The 27,122-nt window shown below is 38.4% G+C and overlaps 1 protein-coding gene across 1 annotated transcript in view; it reads left to right on the plus strand.

The window, feature by feature from the left end:
- The window catches only part of GPC6 (glypican 6), a 776,212-nt gene that overhangs the window by 554,326 nt on the left and 194,764 nt on the right, over nt 1-27,122 (plus strand). The window contains exon 4 of the mRNA XM_080375732.1: nt 5,826-5,991. Coding sequence (XP_080231858.1) covers nt 5,826-5,991 — 166 coding nt within the window. The remainder of the gene's footprint in view (nt 1-5,825; nt 5,992-27,122) is intronic.

Genomic DNA, 27,122 nt, shown 5'->3' on the forward strand with positions numbered 1-27,122 from the left:
ATGATTTAAGCAACACACAAGTGCTAAAGGCAGAGATTAATTTCAAAACTCCCTCCTATTATAGACCATTTACATAGAATTGTGGGAATAAACTTCACCCTCTTGTATAAAGAAAAGCAATTGGTACCTCATCTTGAACACCAAATGGGGAGGAAGAAGTTTCCACTTTTTATCCAGCAGTCTCATTGTTAATGCATTTGTAAAGCTTGTGAGGAAAAAAAAATGGAATCCTGTTATCCTTCCCAGACTATGGGTTGTTCTAGTGTAGAGGCATTTTAAAAGAGTATCTACTTCCTGGGCCCGTTGGCTAGAAATCAGCTGGTTCCTTCCAGCAGTTTCCCCCCAGAGTCTTCATGCTAAGGAGTAACTATGTGATTCCAATTGGGATCAGTTCCTTTAGGTGCACAGGAAATGGAAGAAGGAGGTTTTTCCCCCATTACAGTCTCTGGGGTGGCACTCAGTTTTGATTTGTTTTGCTCGTATTTGACAGATGTTATCATATGCAAAGAAATGACAGGATCTGGACCTAAGTACGGCTTTATGCTGTGAGTTTGGGTACATTCAGTATGACTTTGGAAAAACACCCCTACTTTATTACCAGACAACATATACCAGCTACTTTGGTAAGAAATCTCCTATAAATATACGTAGAGAAAACGTATGACAGTATGTTTAATCCTTCCAAAGGTGACCAGTTGTTTAATCAGTTTGTCTGATTTTTCATATCAGAAATAAGATTTATGCTTGTATACCTGACAAAGCCAGGGTTTATGATTATAAAAACAGGTCAAATACGTAACAAAGCAGTCTTTGCAAATGTGGTGTTACAAGAGAGTACAATTTTATGGCTTTTGCCCAAAGAAGTTCGCTCCTCAATTATTTATATTTGCAAGTTCACCATTGCAAAATCTGTGTTCTAGATGCAATAATATTCCTCCTAGATTTCTGAAAGGGAAAAACCAAGCATTCCTTAATGAAGCCCTTAAGCATCTAGTTTGGGTTGTTGGTTTTTTTTTTTGGGGGGGGGGCAGGGGCTTGCATGTATGCAAAAAGATACATTTAGATAAAACTGAACCTGTCAGAAAATATTACAAAATGCAGTAGTAATATAACATCCTCCAGCGCTACTGGGCTCAATCAAGGCTCATAAAGGCACTTTTCTCATGTGCTGCATTCCACATACGCTTACACTAAAATGAAGATGTCCTAGTCAATCAGGGAGACAGCATGATATAATTAATGACTCCTCTATAGCAGTTTCCCTAGTTATGTCATTCAGTGTGATCTGATTGATTTATAATATATGATTTAGATAAGGACTAGTAATTTCTAAACTTTGAAGTCTATGCAAATTTCTCTGCTGCTATTAACACAAAGCCAATTGCCATGTATTTTCAAAGAGGAAAAAAAAAAAAAAAAAAAAGAAAAAATACCAAGCTGTTTCCATCCACAAAAATTGGTTACAGGAAAAACTACTGAAACTCCTGAGGTGAGGAACAGCTCTCCTCAGCAAGGTTTTGAATACTTCTGAATGAAATAAATATCTGCCTTTTGACTGGTCTGCAGAAAAGTGTTATCACGTGAGAGACACTGATTTATTTTTTTTAAGATGGGAATGAGAAATGGGCTTTGAAAGTACATTTCATAGAATTTGCCAGCAGCAAGAAGTAGTAAGCCAATTATACATGGTTGAAAATCAACTTTCCATGATAATCTCCAGATTTCATGTGTTCATAGCTTTCCGAAATACTCACAGTCTAAGCTGAATATTTTTCATGTTTGTTTTTTTACCAATATTGCAGACTGTTAGAGCAAAGTTCAATCATCTTTTGCATGAAAGATAGGTCAGCTGTTGTTGAGGGAGGAGCAAGACGTGACTGTATTCTCTGAAAATAAAGCTAAAGAAAAAGCAGCTGTAGCTGAGAACTGAAACGTGGCTGCTTAGTGAAGGCTAGGTGCACAAAGGCACTTAACTGCTGTAACACAGCAGTTGACTTTTAGCCTTCAGACTTCCGAAGGAGCTGAGTTACTTTAATGTTTCCCTGTGCCAGAAATGAGAAGAGTTGGTCACCTAAAGGTTCATCTGTACTGCTAAGTGACAGGGGAATATGGAGCAAGCTTGAGAATGGAACTCATCGTGTGCTCAGGTCACAATTTAACCTCCTGGATGTGTTTTGGACCTCTCCAACTGGCTCTCTCCATGGGCTGTTTGGAGGACACAGACTGCCTCCAGAAAGCCACAGGAAGATACCTGTCTTGTTTTGGTCCCCTCCCTTCTCTCCCAGCCTAACCCACATGCAGTCTAAGCACTATCCAACATAACCTCCTGTCTTTATAAACATGCCGTTTAGACATTATAACTGCCTATTATAAACATGCAGTGTTATACTTAGCTTTCTTTTAGTCCCATTGCATGTAGTACTGCTTCCTATTATTCCAAACACTCTGAGCTGAAAAATAGCCACAGAAAATAATTATTACATATTTTAGTCACTCAAGCACCAGGTGGGACCCAGTATAGTGCCAAATACTATGTACCAATATGGGATGTGGCCAGCTTGGAGCAGAAGGTGCTAGCAGTAAGCAATGTGAATGTAAGCCAGTCCTCACCACTTGGCCTCAGAGACAGCAGTTGATCTGTGCCTGTGTTTTGTTTCACCAGCATAACATCTTCTGAAACAGAGGTCTGCAATATCCAGCTAGATCAGCAAGGAGCTGCTTGTGTTGGTCTCTGTCAGAGGATGATACAGCTATTTCAGAGGCTTCCATAGAAACTTTCTCCATCTGCTTTCTGCTTGGAGTCACAGCTTGGCCTCTTACCTTAACAAGTGTGTTACTTCTCCCTAAACAAAAGCAGGGCACCTTCCTTTCTTGTAAAATGCTGTTGATGATGCCACCAATTTGTATGGGAGATATTAAAGCATTCGGAGAAGATATGAGACACCTGGGTCCTGCCTATTCTTTTTAAGTGGCAAGATTTTATCCTGATGACTTCGCAGTGGGCTATGTCTGGGAGTACTCTGGTTACAGCTGCTCTGTAATGCAACAAGAATTCAAGATTCATTCGGCCAGCGTAAATAGATATTCTAACTGGCCTTTAGGGTCCTGTCCTAGCAATTCAGGGATATGACCTGGACCTCTGGCAGAAAAGACATGGTAACTAGTTACCTCTCAGGCTACACTTCTGCTAAAATAAGGCTCACATAAATATTTATGATATTTTATTTATATAAATATAATATAAAGACAGGGACTGTCTTCTCTAGCTATGCTTTTCAAGAATGAAATTGCAGGAAGTTTTTGTGCAAGGTCAAGATCCTATAGCTACATGTGCTGTCAGCGAAGTACCAAAGTGGGCTTTGGAAGGTGTCATGGGAGAACATGTGGATTCTAGCTGAACCCAGGGGTCAAACAGGTGCTAAAACCTTGGTATTGACAAGACTTCTGGGCCTGGCAAGAAACATAATTTTAAGCATGAAAGGAACTTTGCTGGTAAAAATCTTAGTGCCCACAGATAAAAGTATCTCCAGATTTAAGCAGCAATTGCAAAGTAATTTTGAAGATTTCGTTGTTGACCAGAAGTATATGCACTCTGCTTACGCCCTGCTTTTGCCGCTGATCATTTTGTAAAAATGGACCTGTTCGAGGTTTGGAGGTGTAAAGACCAAACAGATGGATATGTGACTCTAAATAAAGTAATTCTGAGCAGTGGAAATAATGAAGTCCAGCTTTCCTTGTATTTGGATTTTCTGCTTTTAATAAGGTGAAAGTTCCCCCTGGTGCTTTTTTAACCCGTGGGTCATTCATAGCATCATTCCTCCACATGGATTCTTTATCTGTGAGGAACTGACCTCATGCTTCAGCCTTTTCCTCAATAAAGGCAGTAATAGAGCCTCTCTTTTTCTTCTCCCAGCTGCCTCTTTTCAAAAAACTTGTAGGATCTTAATGTACTGAGACCCGAAGTTCTCAGTCAGATCTGATTGAAATTGGCTGACAGTTCAAAAGCTATTGGAAAAGGATGGATAAATATACCTTCACACACACCATCTGAGTGTTGTGCTAGTGAAGTGCATTTCCCTATGAAACCAAGGCAAAAATCACTTCTGAGCATACTCAGAGGCATCTGCTATAACTCTTATCAGAGCCATTGTCATGTAAAAATGTCCAGTTTAAAGAGTATGTTCTGCATAGTTCTCTAAAAATCAGTGATTTAACATCAAAAAGGAGAAAGAAATGCCTGAGAAGTGCCATTTTAGTACAATCCTAGTAATACCAACCATGTCAGTTTAACATGTACTATTACAGTGCAAAGTCAGATTCATGCTTTCAGCACAAGCTACCATGAATATAAAAAACCAGTTTAATCCCTTCAAATTCATATTAGAAGTGTTACATTTATTCATACACTGGCAGAATGAGTGAAAGGAATGCCATTGCTTTGCACTGTCCTGTCACAAGAATTTTGAAATCACCGAGGAACCTGTAGCCCTTTGTCGTTGCTCTGGATTGTCATTCCGGCATGAGAGACTTGTGCTCCACTGTGCCATGACAAGGTGCTATTGCAAGCAGTAGCTAACACACACTTTTAATCCAAGACAGAATTTCTGGCCTGAAAATGCACGTTAGTAGCGCACATGATTTTAAAAGTCTGAGATGAAACAAGTAAATTTTAAATGAGAGGGTGAGGGAAATAATATTTGCCCAAGGAGTTTCACATGGTTGTCAAATGTGACCAATTTGTGCGTTTTAAGTTTAGACATGGAGAATTTAGTAGATGTCCTCCAGAAGATGATATATCCTGCCCTTCAAAAGGTTGTATAAAGAAATGACCCAAAAAGGGCATATTTCTCTCCATTTAACATGGAAGGCACATTGCTAGGTAGATACCCAGCATTTTGATGACTAAAAAAGATGAGGTAAGGGATCATTAGAAATATGCAAATGCAAAAACCTTTCCCTAACCTCCATGCTCCCTCTCCAGGAAACCCATACCCTTCTAATGCAAACTGTAAGACATATCACTAAAAAGTTTTATCTACGCACTACTTCCTTCTGTCAGCCATGCCCAGTGTTAATGACTTTGACTGGAAATCCAAAACTAATTGGGTGTCTTACCATTGACTCTGGTGGCAGTTTTAAGTTCAACATGTGCAGCCCTGTTGTGCCATGCTGTTATGTACATTTAAATGTGTTAGACTGTTGTCTATAATGCATTTTGTCACTCAAGATGTTGAAAGCATACAAAAAAATCCCTGTCTGATCTCTTTTTGAAATTGCCTGAAGACAGAAGGGTGGTTTTGTCTGGAAGTGGAATTATAACCCTTTGTCATGGTGCAATCCTGAGTAATTTTATAGAAATTGTCAAGATTATCCTGGATTTACTGTGCTTTAATAAAGAGGAGAATCTGATCCAGAGACAGAGTGACGGACAGTTCTAGCTTCAGTAGGAAGAGTGTGGGGTCTCCTTAGGAGCCTCCGTGTTAGGATCATCTCTTTGCTTTGCTTTCCAGTAGACTTTTTTTATTTTTTTTTTTTTTTTTTTTGGGGGGGGGGGGGGGCAGGCTGGGGAGGCAAGCACTGCCATCAGTAGGGGAGTGTTGATTTTTGCATTCCTGAAAATGGCTGCTGGCTGTGGTAATTGAAGATAACTGGTAGGAATCGATTAGTCTCGTAGGAGCATGTTATTAAGGGTTGAGCTCTTTTCACAAATTGCCCCTTCTGCACTCTACTGCTTGAGAGGCATAATCTCAGCAATCCCGAAATTCACAGACCAGGAGATTGATTTCCTCCTTTTTCTTTTTCTTTCCCCACCTTAAACTCTGCAGGTCAGTCCCACCCCAGGGTGCATCCGGGCCTTAATGAAGATGTTGTACTGCCCTTACTGCAGAGGACTTCCCACTGTGAAACCTTGCAACAACTATTGCCTCAATGTAATGAAGGGCTGCCTAGCAAATCAGGCTGATTTGGATACTGAGTGGAATCTGTTCATAGGTAAGAAGAGTTTAAATATTAGTGGAAGGAAATGGTGGTAACATCTGCAGAGTTTTGTGAGGTTAGAAGACGTTGTTGGTCAATATTTGCAATGAAGCAAGTGCAGATGCACCTCACTTTCTAATTGACCTTCCTGGCTTGCAGTAAGAAATGACTCTGCCCTGCCCCAAGCCAGTCACATTTTGTATTTCATATTTCCAAAGGAGTGGTGTGGTATTACGGCTTCTGAGCTGAATTATTACATGGTACGTGAATGCTGAGGAACCTTTGGTTGAAAATTTAATAACAAGCTTAACATGGCAGAAATAGTATGTATTACAACTGAAAACTAGGCTCTTGCAAGCTGAGAAGATAACATTGTATAACATCCAGTCAACATAAATCACAACAGCTGCTGTTCTTAATTCTGGTGGTATATAGGCAAAAAACCCTAAAAAGTTACATACACGAGAAGTATTGATTAAAATAGCTTAATGTCTCCCTTTCAGTGTGCTGAATGGAAAGTACCAAACCTGCAATCAAATGTTAGAATGGACAGTTTTATTCACATAATTCTTCACTCAAGTAAACTAAGAAGAAACAGGAACAATATCTCCTTTAAAGAGCCATCCAGTTATCCTGTAAGGGATAACTGAAGGGAAAAAAAAACCAAACAAACAAAAAACCACCTCCCAGAACAGTAGCATTTAACAAGAGATGAGCTTCAAGTTGCTTTTGATGATACACAGGATAGGATAAGGAATTAGACCAGGATAATGATAATACAGAAAGAACAGAAAAAAAGCTAGTTACACCAGTCACTAATGAGCATCCTAGCTTAAACTGGATTTCAAGAAAATGAAAGCAGCTGGAAAATGCAGGATAAAGCTCTTTATTGCAATGAAAGAAAGGGAATTTTATTTTCTACTTTTGGAAAGACAAAGTAGGAACAAACTCATTTTGCTTAATTTCAAACCCCACTAACCAATGTGACTGAAAATTTGACTCTGACTCATTCATGGACTTCCACTTTACTCAGCACAGAGGTGGTGTAAGATGGGTAGGGAAAAGAAAACAGGATGAAAAATGAATCAGAGTATGAGAAGTGAAAAACAGCATTGAGTGTGCTATAAAAATAGCATAAGACAAAAATCTAAACAATAATAATAGACAAATGATGCAAATTAACATGCCTTCTCAGCCCCTTGTACTGGTTAGAGGAGCTGACATCGGAAGCAGTGCTGGATGGATGGATACCGCTGGGATTAGTGGTGTGAAGAGCCAGTTCATCATCAGAAAGCTAAGTAGGAGCTGATGGGAAAACAATGCTGACCTGTTAAAGGCATTGCATAAGCTGCTTTCCCTTTGTCATCAAAGAGTAAACAAAACCTGAACTGTCACTAATTCTGGTCAAGGGAAATAATGTAGGCTTTTAGAAAAAAAAAAAAGAAAAGTATTTTAAATAAAATAACATAATTTTTATTAAGGCAAGCACCTGTTCAAATTGAAAGCTGAAAGGTAAGATTTCAGGTCTTAAGATCTCATTTTCTGGTGCTTAAGATTCAGTAAGAGTGCTGGGCAGGGTGAGGTGTGTGTTGGAAAGTGTGGAAATGCTTACAGATTCAGACTTTCAGAGTCTTTGATGCAAAGCCCTTGTCTTCATCAATATCTTTCGGATTTTGATTGTTCCTGCTCTCAGAAAAGAAAAACTAGATGAAAGCTTGTACATTATGTTAAAACATAGTGCTAAGTTATTAAAGACTATTTAATACACTTGTGCCTCTCTAAAGGAAAGCAGTCTGCTATGCAATTACCCCTTCAGGTCAGTGATGACAAGGCAATATAAAGTACAAATGCATCAGGACATATTTCCTTTCTTCTACCTGTACAACTTCCCCTCTACAGCTTGATGGGGAAGGGAATAGAGAAGGAGAGACGGAGATTTTCCTGTGTTTAGAAAAGGGATTCTGTTTTATCCCATTTTTGAGGCCTCTGACAGGTTTGCTGAAGATGAGGGTCCTCAGTACTTCCTTTATGAAAGATTGAAATGTGGCAAGTTGTCTCAGTCTCTGACAGGTGTCAGAGGCTTTCTAATAACACATGCAATTCCCTTAGTACTAAACACAACAAAACTTCTACTTAGTGAATTAAAACGAACAACAGTACTTTACAGCACCGCTGAGCTATGAAAGATTGGAAATTATGCATGAGCAGTTTTCATCCCTCCTCCGATACTAGGAACCATGCACTAGGAAAAAAAAATAATAATAATTTTGTGCACTAACAGTCTCTGCATAGGCAGGAATCCCAAATGTTAGTGCATATTCATGCAGAACAAGATAGTTTTGCTTAGCTCATAATCTGTGTATTGCAAGGTCATTTTGGCAAAAGTTGGTACTAGGAGAAAACTCTCAGATGTGTTTGTCAGTAACTAAGCAAATACTGTAGTCTGGACTGCATGTTCTATATTGTTCTGGAGTTACTGTAATTGTCCACCCAGTATCTACAAGTGAGGAGGAGCAGAGGAATGTAAACGGGCGTTCTGACAACAGGATGTGTTGCATGTTCCACCTAGTTTATAAATATAAAAGTCAGGACTGAAATCACATTTATATAGCACTAATAAATCTTGCATCTACTTTCAAAGCTAGGGAGAGTGGGACAGCTTCCCCTAAACATCTGGTGCTTTCCAAGATTTTATAGACTGTGAAAATTGGTAAGAGGTGAAACAGCTGCAGCAGCATGACACATGGTTTATTATATTTTTCCTGTTTGTGTCACCTTAAGGTCTGTGTCCTTTCTGTGTAATGTTTCATTATAGGGTTTTTGAATTTTGTTGCCTTCATTATTGCACAATAGAAGCCAAATGTAGCACGTCTCATTCCAGCAGAATTCCTCTGAAACCCAGAATTTTGCCTGAGAAAGGAAGACAGTCTTTAATAACTATATTATATTTATGAAACTATAATGAATAAATGCTTTTCCCAGGTATCTATATAAAATATTGAATAGGTATTTAAAAGTAAACCAGCCACGCTGACTCTGAAAATGTGTATTTTGACAAAGCTTGCTTCTGATGCTTTGCCTGTTACCTCTCATAATCTCCTTTGCACCAATATCAAGTAAAGTAAGCAAACGCAGGATAAAAAGAATGAGTAGAGGAATTGTACTGCTGAGGAAGGAGATTGCCTCAGGGAAGGAGCTGACTGATTCTGTGGAATGGGGAAAATGGGATTTTCTCTGACTCATGGCCCAACAGATACAGCCAAAATTATGCTTCTCTCCATGGAGCTCTACCAATTAACAGCAATAAGGATCAGAGATCTCACTGTTCGTTCTGTCACAGAAACACAGAAGAGACAGAGACAGTGATTCCCACTTACAAAGATTCAAACTCCATCTATCTTAGGGAATTACATTCAATTTTTTAGCAATACTGTTACTCCTCTTTCTCTAGCTACCCTGTATTTCAATACCTGTTTCTGTCCTGAGATCCTTTGACTTTCTCTAACATTAGCTTTCCCTAAAATTGATCATTTATTTCCTTTTAACTGCTCTTTCTCTCAAGCAGGGATGTCAGTTGAGCAATGAGCTCCCCTTAGTGGGCACCACACTTTCTCTTGGCACCCTCATTCAACTTCAGAATCAACACCTGCAAAAAGATGATTTCCTGAAAGCAAGTGCACCTCATTCTGACCACAGCCTTATCCACAAGTTCAGGATGGCAGAGTGGCCATAACCAATTTGGGTTTTGCAGGATTTCTTTCAAAATTAGCAGTGAGGTTAAGATAGCAAGAACGTAGGTGATGCTAAATCTGAATGTCAAGCAAGATTGTGAACCAAATATAATAGTTCTTCAATAATTCAGAACAACAGAGGAGTAAAAATCCAGGTAGTTGCTTTAATGACAGCAATGACTGTACCTGGGCTTTTATTGTGGACATCTACAGTAAATCCGAAATGCTTTGTTACTGTGTTTAGTGACAAAGTGTACACTAGTGTAGTAATTGTGTAGTAGTGTAGTCCATGGATTGCAGCAAAGCAATCCATGGGGATGTGCCACTGCATGGCTATTTATACTAGCAGAAATTACAAGTAATGTAGTTGGGTTTTTTCCCTAGGAATTATTCAGCAGTAAATCAGACACACCTTGACCTTACTCCCATGTTTTAATAGGTGGGAGATTGCAGAAAACACTTCAGAAGTTGTGGAGTAACTGAGACGTGCAAATGGCACTGATTCTGGGGGCTCAGGGCCACATACCTGGCTGTGAAAAGGAGCCAAAGGGCTCCTGCACTAGCTCATGTCCACAGCCATCCTCCTGCTCAGGCTGGAAAGCAAGTCACTTTCCTAGCAGTGCATTCAGTACTTGACAAGCTCTGTAGTGTGGCAAGGCAGAGCAGCATGTGGTGTGTTTATACAATGGTATTCAAGGCCAGCAAAGCTGGCATCCAGGCTCAGAGACACCTCTTACTGCCACCGCCCCACTAGACTTCAGCCACAGGAGAAAATCATATATGCAAGGTTTCAGCAAAAGTTTTTCCTTCCAGTCTTGAAGTTATTTTACTCACTGTCATTACAGCAGCTCTGCACTACTAATAAACTTTCCCGTTACTGTGCTTTAAGAATCCCTTTTTTCATCCCATCAGTATGACTCAGACACTTACCTTAGGAGACCTCTTGATGCAGAGCATACCACGCAGTCTTATAGCAACTCAATCATTTTAAGCAAAACTCCCATCAAAACCTTAACTGCTTACTCCTAATGAAAGCTTTAGAGTGATGAAAATCTGCAATCACTTTTATTTACTGCTTACAAAAGCTTTCAGGACTCTGTGTTTTCTCTGTTCCGTGTGCAAGCATAAGGATAAACATTTTTCTTTTAATGCTTCAAGACACCATCTAGATTTTTCTTTTTTTAATGGCTTATTACAATAACAACTGTGTTCTTCAAGACTCACTTTGGTTCATGGAAAAATCAGTCTATAACTGTAACAGTAATCCTTTACAATTTTCTTGTTCCTGTACGTACAGCTACTGTAAATAAATACATCCATAGCTGTGTAGGCAACTACGTATTAGGTTCATGAAAATAGGGAACCTCTGAAGTGTATTGAGATGGCATTCAACATATATTGGGAGGTTTGCCCCTTCTTTCTCTGAAGCATACAGCATCTGTCACTTCTATTTATTCTTACACGGTACAGACTGAAGACTGACAATCTGTTTTAATTCTCTGTTGGCAAAATCTTGGTCCTGCTTGATCATGGTAGGTGAGCACTAAAACCAGAGATTTTAGCAGCTTCAGTTACGTGGCACTTCAATTTCTTCCCTCTGCCACACTCCTTAATCATTATATGAAAGTATGCTGTGATATTTACGTTAGCCTCTCATTAGGACTCTGGGAGAAAAAAAAATATATTATTCCTCCATGGAGAGGCACTGCAGAAGGTTCCTGCCGTCCTGGGGTGCCACTACTCCAAACTCAGAGTTTCTGGTAGAAATTCATGAATTTTGGTTTGTTGAGTATAAAATAGGTACTTGAATGCAAACACAAATTTCATAATGTGCATCTTGTGCTGATATGAAAAATGATAGCATTCATAGTTAATGCAACCTAAAAATCAAAACCTGTATATAAAGCCTTATTTTCAGTTAGTGTCTTAGCAAACATTTGATTGTTTAGGCTAAAATCATCGTTTCTTACTTTATTCCTGAATGAAATGCATTATGACACCTCTAGTGAAACCATCTTTGCCACCCACCAGAATGAGAATAGGAAACATTATCTTAACTTAATTCCTTTCATCTTTTCTACCCATTTCTTAAAGAAAACGTAGTGCCTCCAGACTTTGGAGAAGTAATATTTTCTTTAAGTCTCTTGTCTGTACAGACTATAGTAGCCATTATTACACACCAATGTCTATTCCCTTAGTTGAAATGCCAGGGTTTGGTGGATGGCTCTAAGGGTTGTGGAGCCCCATCCTGATTATATATGAAAAAATGGAATCTGTAGTTTAGAATTGGTTTTTTCCCACTTTCACTGTTTCCCAAAAGCAAGGGAAAATGAGTAGAGCATTCTGTTGTGTGATACAACTGCAAATTCAGTTGCTCAAAAGTTGGCAACAAGATTTACAGGTGTCAATCTAATGTTGTTTATGAAAAAAACCTTAGCATGCTTCAGGCCCACTAGTCTCCACAATGCACAGGCAGTCTACGCAAAGGAATCTGCAGTTGCTAGTAAAAAAAACAGACTTAACATCATAAAACTATTAAGTCAGTTCAGGATAAAAATATGTAGTTGCACAAATGAAAAGTGAACTCAACTTGATAATAGTGAAATAAAATATTACAGTATTATAATTTTAAACTTCTCTGATAAGCTGTTGCTTCCATTATCCCATATTTTCCCCTTGTTTTCCAGAAATTATAGAATCACTCCCTACAATTTAAATATGACAGTCAGAGTATTAGGAGCACCCCTGAAATAAAGGGAACATCACCATTCGGTGAGGTGAATAACGTGTAGAAGAGGGGAACTGTATTTGTTCTTTCCCTACTGCTTCTCTTCCCTCAGAAGTATAAAGGATACACTACCTGGGCATGTAATTCTTCAGATGGTAATGAATTCAGCCCGAGAGAAGCTCTCTGAAGTTGTGGGACTACCAGCAGCATGCAAATAACACCAGCACCTGCCTGCTGCTTAAACTCTACTTACACTGCTAAACCTCTGTGCCTCCCCTTGGGGCGATACAGTTTCTTGCAGGCAGTTCACAGCATCCATTGCCCTGTAAATTTGCTTTAGAATGTGTCATGAAGAAGGAGGTTCCCTTCTGTGGGACTGTGGGGATCTTCTGCTCCAGTTACTGGCTCGAAAGACCTGGGACTCACCTGGCCTGATCTTGCTGTGTTCCTGACACCGTGGGCAGCTCATTACTAGAAGGATGCACCCTGGAAGGATGCTAATGGCTTCACTCAAGAGTGATTCTTGAAAACTGCATCTCCTAAAGAGGAGCTGTGGGGTTTTGAAGATTCAGATGCTTAGCTGAGTGATGGCAGCAAACTTCTTGGGCTTCTAAGCTTTGACACGACTTGTGGAAATGAAGTATGGTCATTAACTATGCCATTTTTGTTAAGGATAGAAAGATATTAGTGCATGTGAAACACATCCCCCACCATCATGTCACGTGACAGTTACGAATACAGGGTCGAATTCAGCAATTCTAGAATTTTTTGCCTTTGTGCTCTGTACAGAATACTCTTCAATTGTATGATTTCTGCATTTGCAGGGAAAAGCTTCTAAAAATTTGAACTGGTATGAGAGCCACACACTTAGCATTTTCACCAGGCACAACAGAGCCCTAAGCTGACTGCAGTATTTAGATGCTAAAGCATCTTTTGAAAATAACAAGGCTGATCAGCATTGTCAAAAAAAGCTTAAAAGATTTTGTAATGAAACCACTGGACCCACATGATGACTTTTTAGTTCCATTTCCATTCCTCACCGCCAAGTCCTTCACATCATTTTCCATCAAAGCGAAATGACTGGCTAGCACACGTGAGCGCAGTTTGGAAGTTGCACAGAACAGCAAATTCCTCTGTGTGTACGTCCAGGAGAAGAGCTGGGGAAGCCGTTTTACACTGCCCTTCAAAATGCCATGAATGATCATAGGGATGTTACATGAAACATCTCTAGAAACAGGAGAATACGTTATTTATTGTTTGAACACTGTGTGAATCAAGAGTTATTTCGTACTTCTCCAAGTCCATAGCTATGCTCTCTCAAGGGACTTCTCACTTCCAGGAGTGCAGTAAACAATACTGCTCTTTCTGTCCTAGGTTACCAGGTATATTAACACCTCAAAATAGTTTTCAGCGGAGGAATTGATCTCTCAATTATTTATGCTTATGTAGGGCTGCATCTGTTTACCTGTAGGGGCATCCCTCAAGCATTTCACTGTGCTGACCTCCCTGTTTCACAGGCAAAGCACCAGCTGGAAAACATTGTGCCTCCTACCTGGTCTGGTTTCCCTTCTGGTTTGGGGTGCTTGGGGCACCCAGTCTCTCTGGCATATGAAATAAGGCTGTGAATGGAGCACACGCCCAGACTCCAGAACTCGGCCATGCTCTTACAGTTCAGTTATCTGAAAGAGCTACTTCGATGCAGTTGTTTTTCCAAGGAGTAAAAATCCAAATGAAGAACGTGTGACTTTTTTCATTTTTCTCAAGCAGAAATAAAAATAAGTCTGCTTTAAGAAAAGCTTGGTAAACCCCTAATGTGCATTATTTTGAACAATGCAAAGAGACTTCTTCCAAATGAGCAGGATGGGTTAAATATCAATGTAATTGGTTTGAGCTTGCTACTTTGGCTGTACTTAATTGCTGTATTACACTAGGAAGCGTGAAAATTGTGTTACATCTATAAACATATCTTCAGTTACATCATCATTTGGCTTGATCAGTATAGATAAACTTCAGATGATCTGAATGTTATGTTTTGCAGACATTTTTATTTTTAAGGGAAAACATAATGATACAATAATTTGAATCTTGCCCAGAGGAATACTGAAAGTTATATTTCAACTTTTGTCTCTTTGTTCATTTTTCTGCATTTTATTTCTGCTTTTATCCAGATGTACTTAAGAACATATATCTGAGAGAAGTGTTTTGTTGCACTGTGGCATCATTTCATACTTTTAAAATATTTTGTCTTAGAATCCATATCTATTTTAGAAAGCTGCATAAATAAGAATTTGTTTTCATACACTAAAATTAGAGCTTGAAACTATGCAATATTTTAAATTATCTGGGTTTTTTTGGTAGATTGATTTACGATTTCAGATTCTCTAAACTTCATATTAGAAACAAATGTTAAATTATTTTCTCCATTATTCAGGTAAATGTAGTGGAGAGATGCATGTAACAGAGCAAATTTGCTCTAGAACAAGACACTTCCATACCTTACAACTATCAAAACACTTGGTTATACCTGGAAATACTTTGCTGAAGTTATTATACAATATCAATAAAAGGTGATAGGTGCAAATCCCTTACTGCAATTCTGTCAAAGCAAAATTGACATTGATTTGCTTTGTATTATAATTTTGAGCCGTTGCCTGATGAAGGCTAATGTGCTTATGATAATGTCTTTGGTAGTATATTAACTTAATCATGTCCTATGACCATAAAAGAAAGTCTGCTGATGATACAAAGCTGGGAGCAGTGGCTGACACACCAGAAGGCTGCGCTGCCATTCAGTGAGACCTGGACAGGCTGGAGAGCTGGGCAAAGGGGAACCTAATGTTCAACATGGGCAAAAGTGTAAGGTCCTGCACCTGGGGAGGAACAACCCCATGCACCATACAGGTTGGGGCTGACCTGCTGGATGGCAGCTCTGTGGAGGAGAACCTGGGAGTTCTGGTGGACAGCACGTTGCCCATGAGCCAGCAGTGTGCTCTGGTGGCATCTGGAGTGCTGTGTCCCTTTCTGGCCCCCCTGTTCAAGAGAGATGGGGACCTAATGGAGAGGGTCCAGTGGAAGGCTACAAAGATGATGAGGGGACTGAAGCATCTCCCTTATGAGGAAAGGCTGAGAGAGCTGGGCCTGTTTAGCCTGGAGAAGACAGAGAGGGTATCTTATCAATGTCTACAAATACCTTAAGGGCAAGTGTCAGGAGAATGGTGCCAGGCTCTTTTCAGTGGTGCCCAGCACCAGGGCAAGGGGAAATGGGCACAAACTGCAGGAAATTCCACCTGAACACAAGGAAGAACTTTATCCTGAGGGTGACAGAGCACTGGCACAGGCTGCCCAGGGAGGCTGTGGAGTCTCCTTCTCTGGAGACATTCAAAACCCACCTGGACACAACTCTGTGCAACCTGCTCTAGGTGACCCTGCTTTAGGAGGGGCTGGACTAGATGATCTCTCGAGGGCCCTTCTGACCCTGACAATTCTGTGATTCTGTGATTCTGCAAAACCCCACATATTTCTTTCTGAAATAGAGAAACAAAGCAGTGTTGGAAAACAGCCTTAATTTCTCTTCACAAATAAATTCTAATGCTCTACATGAATAATACACCAAAAAAAGAGATTTTTGGGTTGTAAATAATCTGCCAGATTCTGTTAATGAGACATTTGGGGATTTCATAGTATCATTTCCTTATGCTTTTTTAGTCCTTGTATTTCAGAGCAAGTTTCAATTTGATGTTTCCTGAAGAATAAAAACTCAGTAAAAGAAATCAAATGTGTAGACAAATTCAGTATAAATTGCTAAATTTTCTTTACTTTTTAACGGCTTATGCAGGTCTTTTTTGAGCCATACATATCAACAAAATCTCCAAACCTTATTAGTAATATGGCAAAATCTATTCAAATGTATAATTTTGTATATATATATATTGATTAAGTACATATGTTCCTTAATGTAAAAAAAATGTTCTTTTTTTTTTCCTAATGAAGCCACATAGAAATACAAGGGCACACATTACACTCAGTCAGGGTTCTCATTTAAAAGACACTTTTTAAGGATAAGCTGATAGAAAAGGGTAAGTGTGGTTGACTGAGCTATAAATTCCTCATGATTTGGGAAAGAGGCTATGATAAAGATCCCTATACAACACTGTATCAGTGCTAGATTTATTGGAGAAAAAACTTAAAATAATTAGAGAGATCAGAATTTTAGTGAAACAAAAGATTCAGGAAATAATTATTTCTTTCTGGTAAGGTTCCTAGGGACTCCCTTCTTGCAATATGTCAACTTTCCATTTCTTATTCTAAAGAATTTTTTTCAGATGCAAGAACTATTGGGAAAATCATAGATATTTTTTTCTCCTTTCTCTCTGCCTTACTAACAGAAAGTCATACCATTTCTATACTCATGAGAACTAGTTTGCCCCAGAGTGCTATGACAGAGCTGGTAAGGCCAAAATTCATTGAGCATTTTTGTAACAGTGTAATCTGAAAATGTTCTGATGCGTTTGGGAGATTCTGATGTGTTTAGAAGATAATGTGAAGTAATATGAAATACTTAGGTCTGCTGTTTCTTATTTCTCTATGTTACTCAGTGTCACATGCCCTGTAATATAACATTCAACATCCTTTAATGTCATTTATATTGCAAGTTAACCTATGGGAGTTTAAACTCCTGTAACATGTATTTTTCACTTAGCCACCAGAATCATATGCTGAACTTTCCATGTCAGTAGGAACTCACAGGCATAATATCACACTTCAATTTGCAGGACCAGTAAAAAGCCTTTCTATCTGTCTTGTTAACTCTTAAAATACAGGTAACTATGTAGGAGAAAATAGCAGCTTTAAAAATAAAGAATGCAATTTTTGGTTCCACTGGATATTTGTTGCTGACCTCAAAAGAGAATCAAATTTTTCAACCAAGCTTTGCGTTCCAGTGTAATGTTGTGAAATGAGATGAAGGTCAGTCTTCACTTTCAGTGTGCAGGTTACAACAGCATCTTTCACTTAGCCCAAATGTAGGATGAGATGAAAAACATCACTAAACTGAATGATGTACCGTAGTAAATGGGCAGTGCCAAAAAGGCAAGAAGTCGTTCTGAGCATGAGCCAATAAAACATAGAGCACTCACAAGTTGCTAACTTGAATTTCAAAGATGAAATGATACAGAAACTCTTCCAGTAGATTTCACTCTTCTAATAAAACATGTAGGATCATACCCACTGGCATTTAGTTACACTTCAGCATCCTTATTTTAATACATTGGTTAAAGGAAGCTGGTAGGATGTAGACTGTGTCTACAATAGGAACTTAAGAGTGACAGTTCTGGCATGCATAGCTACAGTTTGTGATTCGTGTCTCATTTATACACTCAAAATAAGGGGTTTATGTACTTCTTATGAGAAACTAAAAATGAATCCCATAATATTTTGTTAGTTGAAACTGCTGACATCCACAGTGCTGGAAACATACTCTAAATCAGGTTCTCCTTTTTGTACTGCACTTGTTCTTTGATTAGCTTTTCATACCAATTAGAAAATGAAATGGTTGTGTTTCCTTTCTAGTTTATCCTGGGAGATTTTCTGTCAGGAGCACCTTTCTGTGGGAGGCATGAGAGGTGGATGCTCCAAGCTATGCTGACGGCTAAAAACACCTTTTAGTGATACAGAAATCTTCTATTCCAGATATTAATGACTGACATTCTCATTTTAGCACATTGACTGCACTCAGATAAATCACTTCTAAATTACTAGACAGCTTTGAGTCCTTTCATAATATTTAGTTTGACTGACTACTCCATATATGATTAATACATTCTTACAATATCTCTGAATCTTTTATTGATATAAGTGCATATTATATTCATATGTTCAAATGCAGGTGCCAGAAAAATACATATAGAACCTACTTGTTTGACTGATGTGTGTTTTGAAGAGTTTATACATAAATTAATATATAAAAAAATACACAGAAGCAGAACTATGGTAATAATATGTTAGCACCTTTTTAAGAAGCCTCTGACATTTCATTTGTGATCAAACTTCTTTATAAAAGTTTCATAAAAGTATAATAAATTACTCAGACTGAAATCAGAAGGGACAGCATGGCAGAACTTTAGCTGATACAAATAGTTTACTAATGGAAATATGGCAGTGATCAATACATGAAGATCTAATTCCACTGATATTGTATGTCTCTCTAAAAAAATAATTTCAAAAGGAAATTACTTTGTTAAGTGATTTGTTACTGATAGATGAAAGAAGCAAGTCTTTCTTTTTCTTTCTGTGAAAGCACCTCAAGGTCCCTGGCCCCCATTCAGTTCAGGAAGAGAACAGCTGCTTGATTCTAAAATTTGTCTCCCCTTACAAAAAGGAATTTGATAGTTTGAGTGTCTAGTTATTTAGGCCATGAAGTCAAAAGCAGAGCTGCTGCGTAAGTCTGATGGGTAGCGTACGGGTAGCCTTGTATAATGTTTCAAGTTGGATTCAGGTTTGCTTGAAATCTGGCAATATTAAACCCAAATGTAATCCGATAGAGTTTGCATTAGGATACTTCTGTTTCAACATGCCTTGTTGCTATCATCCGAGCAGAACAGGTTACAAAACACAACCTCTAGACAGCTACTCTTTACAGGGAAAGAAACAATCAAGTAAACTTTACTTGCACTTTTTGAAGAATAAATGGTCTCAGAGGGAAACAACAGGCTAAAAATAGCTTTTTCCAAAGTACGACACTGAATCATAATTTTCACTTAATCTTCATTTTATACTCATCATTTTCTCTTCATTTTATGTGCAGATGGTGATATAGGTCCAAATTGTGTAGCCTTGTGACTTTATAGTACTCTTTAAATGACAAGAATGCAGTCCTTCTCAGCTGATGCCAGTATACTTAGTTTCATTGTTGTTGTTTGTGGGAGGTTTCCCAGTTCTTCTCACCTCTTAATTTTTGATGTTCCATATAAATATGCAAAGTATGTTGGGCGCAGGAGTCTTGTACTACTGCTTAATCAGTGCTGTAGGAAATGTGTTTCTACTCACCATAATTCTTCACTTATTTTTCTAAAAGCTTTCTATTTTGTTGCAGCTTTCACCTCTGTGCACTTCTGAAGCAAATGTTTAAACTGAAGAATATTGCATTTGCTATGGATGGAAATAATAAGCAGTTACAAGGAAAGATAATCTTATTTTATTTTTAACTTGGACACAAGATCTATGTGTTATCAGAACTCTTCTTTGTTGAAATTTTTGAATGCTTGTCCATAAACATACACAAAGTTTGAGAGATCCGGGAATACCATACAAAGTAAATAGTTCTGCCTAAAATCAGTCCTCATTTGTCTCATGTGATGTTATAGTGCTCCAGCTCAGTTTATTTGCAGATGTTGCCGTAATATCTTTTTCTTGGAAAATCTGCCTTTCAATATATCCTACACATGTGTGCTAAGCTCTTGTAAAAGAGTTGAAAGGCACTCAGATCTCTGATTTACTGTGTTTCAGTTTTGAGGGGAGGAAGGTAGATTTTCCGAATTTTTTCTTTCCAGTTCAGAGGAGACTGAAGACTCAGAGTAGACTGCAAGACCTTCAGGCATAAAAGTATTATTCCAAGCATTGAAAATCCCTAATGTGAACATGAAAAAAGTAATTCACTTTTCCTGTAGACCAAATTGCTTTTCAGTACTTGTAAAAATATATTCTTTAAAATAAGAAATAAAAATGGTATTGAATTAGTAGTTACTGGATTTGCACTCTCTGCTTTTCATTACATTTTACTGAAATTCTATTGAAATTAATCGAATAAATAGCTATTATATTGCCATAGAATTCCTTGCAGAAGAGTTAGAATTCAAGGCAGATGGGTTAGTTATGAAATAGCATCATTTTCAATGGAAACTGAGTAGCTATTGAATTTCCTTCATTTCTGAATTCCATAGCTATTCATCTGTAAAGAGCTTTGGTTATCTATCAGATTCCTTTAATTTAAACAGATACAGATAAGATAGAAAATTCCTTTTGATTGATTTCTATTTGATTAGTGGATATTTTGGTGAAGCATATAGAACAAGCTCACCAAATCCAAACTATTGTAGATGACCTCATTAGAGAGCAAAATTGGAGAAGCTAGGTAATGTATGTGAAAGGCAAGACAAAAAGTATACAGTTTTACTATTCCACATTATATACACAGATGCATTTTATTTATTGTTCTTATTTAGCAAATGAAAGGCTATTGGAGCTGAGTCAGTTCCCAGGAGTATGTTACAAGACTTTTTAATAAACAACATTTAAGAATTTTAAATAATCTTACATTAAAAAAGCTGTATTTAAACAGAGGCAACAAGCTGCTACTTGAAGAATAGCAGCTGTTCTTCATTTATTTTGGGGAAATGGAGCAAATGCCTTCATAGGCTTTAGAGAAGTGCCAAGAATATGAATAGGCACCATCCCAACCAAAACATCTTTTTACAATACTACTATTTGAAAGAAATAGTGATTCAACACTCTGCAAATGTATGTGTCACCTTTCTGTGAATTAAAGAAACACAGAGATATAAAAAGCAGGCCTTTGGGAATCACAGCTTTTTCTTTACTTGACCATAGGCCAGCAGAACAACAGGTTTCCTCCCGTTTTCCTAATATGAAGAGGAGAAAGTTTTCACGGCTTTCATAGGGTCATGTGGATGACCAGTAACCCAGATGGAGCACCTGGATTAACACAAACTATTTTTTAATTATTGCAGTAAATTGTAGGGTGAATTGCTGTCATTTGGGCACCTAGGAGCACCGTGATGACCGACACATCCCACTGTTTGAACAATTAAGCTTAAGTATCATCATTAAATGAAAGTTTTTTTGCCTAGTGAGAGCAGGACCTTTTTTTATCAACTCATGTCTATTCCCACAAGAGATTGCTGGGGTAGGGAGGATTGTATGGGTTGTAAATTCAGATCACATCAAAACAACATTGTTAACTAAATGAGCAGTAAAACATAGATATGAATATGATGCTGTGCCATGTGCTTTTGCTGCAGTTAAGGTGAAACCTGAGCTTTGTTTAGTTTAGGTACTAATATCTGGTTTACATACCAATTACAATATAAAATGGAAGCACAGAATTGGGCCTAGGCTTGCTGTCTCTTTCCCTGAGCTCCCAACTGAGTCTTGTAACCTCTGTTGAGCTCGGTGATGGCTGAGCCATCTGGTACCTGTGAAGCTACAGTGGATATTCTCAAATAGAATACCATCCTTCCTCTTGCTACAGAAACTGAAGGAATGGGTTAATTACCTTTTTTAAGGAAAGAAATGCACAGGCAAGAAGAGATGTTGAATAACAGTCTTAATCTCTTTGATTTCCAATATGTACAATTCCTGCAGGTATAAACCTGAAAAGAGATTAATTATCACAGTTTAGGGCTTATGTACTCATAAACTACTACTAAGGCATCTCAAAATTCCCAGAATGATTCAGATTCTGTCTTTACATCACTGACTTTCAATCTGAAAAGGCTTATTCAATTCCCAGTTTTTAAGGCCATAATTTTTAGATTTCAATGTACATTCAGATAAGTTATCATGACTATCTGAAATTTCACATAAACGTGCAGAATTGTGCCTTTAGGAAGCTCTAACCTAAGACAGCTGAAATTATTTGTTTCTCTGCAGAGACTCACTGTGTACATAATATATGTAGCAATGATCCCTAAGAGCACAGGAAGCAAACAATACAGATCTCATGGGCTCTGAGCAGCTGCTGACCAATGTAGACTGCATCCAGGCATCAGAGTAGATGTGCATTTTACATGCTTTTTATGCAGAATTCTGAATGTTGCCTGAAGGTGCGGCTTCATTATTAGCTGACCTAAGTGGATCTAAGCTGATGCTGCTTCAGAAAAGAGCAACGCCAAAGATACACATCCTTGTGCTTTCCTGTGTTCCAGTTGTAGCACTGGGGAGCAGAGAGCTGACCTCTATGAAAACCACTTTTTCTTTCTTTTCTTTTCCTTTTTTTTCCAATGAGTGTGTTTAGCTAAGTTTGTTCTCTGATTTGGCGGTCCCTGTGACCCAGTGAGTTCTGGCACTGTGACAAGGGAGGAGACATGTGGTGAGCTAGGAGACCTTAATAAACAATGAGGCAGCATCCTAAAATGCTCTGTGTTCTAATTTCTTTGCATTAGTTATCCTAGTTTATAACCAAAAAAAAACCACCCTAGATTTTTAGTTTAAAACTTTTAAACCCTTTTTCCTCAAACAGCAAAGGGTACAGCCAGATCCTCCTCAGGGATTCACTAGGATGAGATGTGCTCATAGCCCAGTCACCTTTTGGCATTCAGAGTTAACACAACACATGGAAACTAACAACTGATCTCCCTCCTCTTCCTCAGAGGAGACAAGGAGAGCCTGGAAGCCTCCTCCTGTGGGTCCTCCTGTGTGAAGGAACAAGGATCTGCCACTGCCGTTACTACTCTGTCCTATGGGAGGGGGGATTGGGGCCAGTGCCATGTTTTCTGCAAGGCCTGGTCTGGCACAGAATGGGAAGCTGTGACAGAAAACACTTGTAGTCCTATGAAGGCAGCATCTGGGCAAGCTACATTTGGGAATCGCTGTCTGGCCCTGATTTCACATCTGGCATCTGTCCTGCTTAACCAGTTAAGGCAGTCCTCACACGGCGGCCAGCTGTGCATTTGTACCACTGCATCATCAGCGGTCCCCTGGTCTTGTGATCCTCCACACAGACAAACAGTACTGCTGACACAGAGCAGGAATGGGCAGCACGGTGCCAATGAGCCAGTGGGAGAGGAGCGGGGAGAGAAAAAGAGCTCCCTAGGCCAGTGATGTCAGTAGAAATACCAGCCAGGTGGTGATTTAAGAGATTAGTTTGATGTTACAGAGAGATGAAGCTATGGGCGACTGCCATGAACAGGTCAGTCACATTTCTGTCCTCGCCATGTGTTTCTACTGTGTTTTTTTCCAGCAGCAGTGGAGTGCTCAGCCTGTGGAGAGCTGACTGCAACCAGAATCAGCAGGAAGATAACCCAGCCACAAAACTGAGATAGGCTCTCTGCTGTCTCAGCTTACCTTTATTAACTCATACACCACAATGTCACCTTATGGCAGAAGGAATTAGTTCAGGACAAGAGGTGGAATGCTGATTTCATCTTCATCAGTAGATGTTTAGGTGCACTTGATAATAACATCCCTCAAGTGAAGCATTCTGACAAGGCTGAGCCATTCTAAGAGCTGGAAGCTACCCAAAGCAGAGAACCCATTCCCAGCCACGTGCTCGTTCTCCTTCCCTTCTCCTGACCATCTTTTCAAGCTTTCACCAGACTAACCTGGTAGAAAAAAGAGCTGTGAGGGGGAAAATTGCCTGAAATTCTCAGCCAGATCAGTGACCAGCATCAACTCAAGAAGTAGACATCTCAGGTAGAAATGCAAATCATAACTTTACATGAGATGGCTGAGGTCACCATTGTTGGAAAGGTGTCTCGTCACTTATTTCTTCTCCATCCCTGTGACCTCATATATTTACACTAATTCCCTTGCACTCACTTTGACGCTGACAAGATATTTTTTGTGAACAGGACCATAGCCCAGGCAAGAAATAATCTCTCCAGCCAATCTTTTCCTTTTATTTTTTTTTTTTTAAACTGGTTTAGTTCTTTGGGTGAATTGTCATGACTTGTTGTCCCATTGGATCATCATCCAATGCGTGCAACAGCCACTGCAAAATAAGCTGTAGGTGCTTATAGCCAGGTGCACAGATGAGGTGTGGGATGAGTGGGATCTCCCTCCGTCCTTTTAAGGCTGGTAAAAGCTTTTAGCTATTGCTCTGCCTTAAGGATCTGCTTTCAGTTCTTTGTTTGAGTTATATGCCACACAGTGCTGAAAAAACATGCATCTCCTTAAAGAAAATAAACTGTCAATTATTTTGTATGCCTGCCATATATGCCAGTTTATTATTCTAGGGTTTTGTTACATAACCCCTAGTTCACAAGTTCCTTTTAAAAAGGAGAAAATAGTTATGTATAACTTTCTACTTTTGCGTTTGTGCCATTTGTACTGTTTCATGCTCTAATATGAAGAAATTATTTTACTGGGTTTTATTTTTAATATTTTAATTTTCAAGTAATCTTATAAAAGAAATCTCACAGTACCATAGTGATGGATGCAACTGTGATGTATACTGTATTCTTCTATATGCAATGGGCCAAAATGTTTTAGAGTCTTGAATCTGTTTATGAACTGGAAATAATAAAGAAATAGGTGAGAAAAAGAGCAATTAAAATAGTGGGAAATGATTAAAAAAATTATTATGTGATTTATAATCACATAACAGCACACTCCTGCTAAGCAGCAATACATAGAAAAGCTGACAGAAATGGAAAAATCTCTGTTTAAGAAGGGTCCTGCATAAATAATAGTAGCAAAATGGAAAAACAACAAAGATAATGGTATTAGACAGAAGGAGTTATGAAATATGAAGCACTAGCAAAGTCTGGGTGGTACCTTGCAGTAAATGTGTCAGAGTATTACGAGAGGTCAGCTTTAATATGGATTCTGAAATTAATGTCATATTTAATATATTTGTGTTTCATTGTATCCATAAGAAAATAGCAAAGTAATTGTGAATACAGGCCAACAGTACAGAAACCCCTGGGAAATACTCCTCCAGCCCACCTCAGAATTGTGTTGGCAATCCTCTTCTTTCCTTGTGTTTTTGAGGTGTTTTAGTGAGGAAATTCAAACTGCAATAGCAGGTTTGGGTAATCAGCACCAAGAGTAAAACTGAGGGAAGACATTGCTAAAGAAGCTGAAGATGAAAACTATGATTAAATTCACACAAAAAGTTATAATTTAAGACAAAGAAGTCTTCTCCGTCTTCTGGATTATGACTATTTCAGGTAATGAAATGTTATTTCCTCATAGGTGTGCTTTAAATAACTGGGTTGCTGTTTGTATAGATACCAGGGAGAACTAGAACCCAATGAGAAGAGTTTGTGCACATGAGGAAATATCACTTTTGATGAAACTTATCCAAGAAGGGTAAAATACAATTTCTTGACAAAGTACACAGTGCACACTCCTGAGTCATTAAAATAACTCTTTCTTCAGAGATCATTAAGCAGAAAATGGGGATTTCCCATGTTCTGTAGGAATGACGGAGACTACATTGCTATCATACTTTTTTTCTGTATTAGCATATTTTTATTTACATAATAAAGCCATGGTTTCAGCCTGATTTTTAATAGGAATTTTTTTAACATTTGAAGTTTTCATTGAGCTATACATTGTCTTTAAAATATTTTTGTATTGCTGATATGTTGCTACAGCCTTTTAAATCACAGTAATATTGTATTATGTTAATTACAGAAAGCTTCCCAAATAGATATTTTAGTTAAGAGTGTTCTGTGTTATCTTCTAAATAAACATGAGGTTTTCTGTTACCAGAATATTCAACAGTAGCACAGTTCTGAGATAAAAGTGAGCACATGAGAAGGACTGTAATTACAGCAATTATGGAAAAGTAATTTACTGGTTGTATAAACTGAACAGCTTTGAAAGAGAGTGGATCAACCATAAAAAGAAGTTCAATATTGAAAATAAATATTTTGGGATCTGTGAAATGGTTGTTATATGGATAAGCAAACTATAAATGTTTTGCTTAAAGCACATGTATTTTCATTTTGGAAGCCCTTATAAATGTAAGTTTGTGTTTTTATAAAAAGACTTAAAGATGTCAGAATTATAGAGAGATATGCAGATCCATCATTTCCATCTGGTATATACCCAGGGCTTACTAAAGAAACAAATAAATACAGCTGAATTTACATGTCTTTGTGGGAAAGGAGGAAAACCCAAGCCTTTACATTTTGAAATAGGTAAAACAATCATTTATTTAAAAGGAAATTAATAGGTTAATGCCAAAGCATACAATAAAAAACAGTTATCGAGACAGAAATTTGATCCAAATGCTTCTCCCAAAATGTAGATGCAGCCTTACACTACATTTCCATGGCTCAGAAGCCAAAACTACATGTAAATAGTTATGTTCTCACCCAAGAATGTTCAACCTTAAGTTTTCAATGCTTGGTCAATAGAACAGCTGGGCTTTGTCAGCTATTTCTGAAGACTCCACGAAAAGGGATTAAAGAAAGCAAGTCCATGTATCCCATATGAAAATTCTAAAGAGGTTTGCATCTTCACCACATGCAGCACACAAATTTTAAAGAACATATAAATAGCAGAATGAAAACAATGTTCTAGCTAAGATTTTTATCAAATCAGGCCCATTTTTGCAGTGGCAAAAGCTAGGTCCATGCTGCGGGTAGCTGTGCTCTGCAGCACACGCCAGCATCCTGCCCTCCTGACCAAAGGGCACTGTATATCTCTGCCTCTGTCCTTCCTATGAAAGGCAAAATTTAGGGAGGAGAGCTTTATACCTCAATTTCATCCCAGATGCAGATGGGACATAGTCTGGATGCACCCCGAGGGGCTGAGGGACAAGCCAGTATCTCATGTTTAAACAAAGTTCAAATGGTTTACTTGCAGTGAGAATGGCAGCATTTAGATCTTGCTTACCTGTCAAGCCACAGCAGCTCAAAACCTAATGTAATTGACTGGGTAATGATAATAATCTTTCTTTGATCTGATGTCTCAAAATGAATGGTCTGATTATTAGTTGC

This window comes from Falco punctatus (genome assembly GCF_963210335.1).
Source record: "Falco punctatus genome assembly, chromosome: 2".
NCBI lineage: Eukaryota > Metazoa > Chordata > Aves > Falconiformes > Falconidae > Falco > Falco punctatus.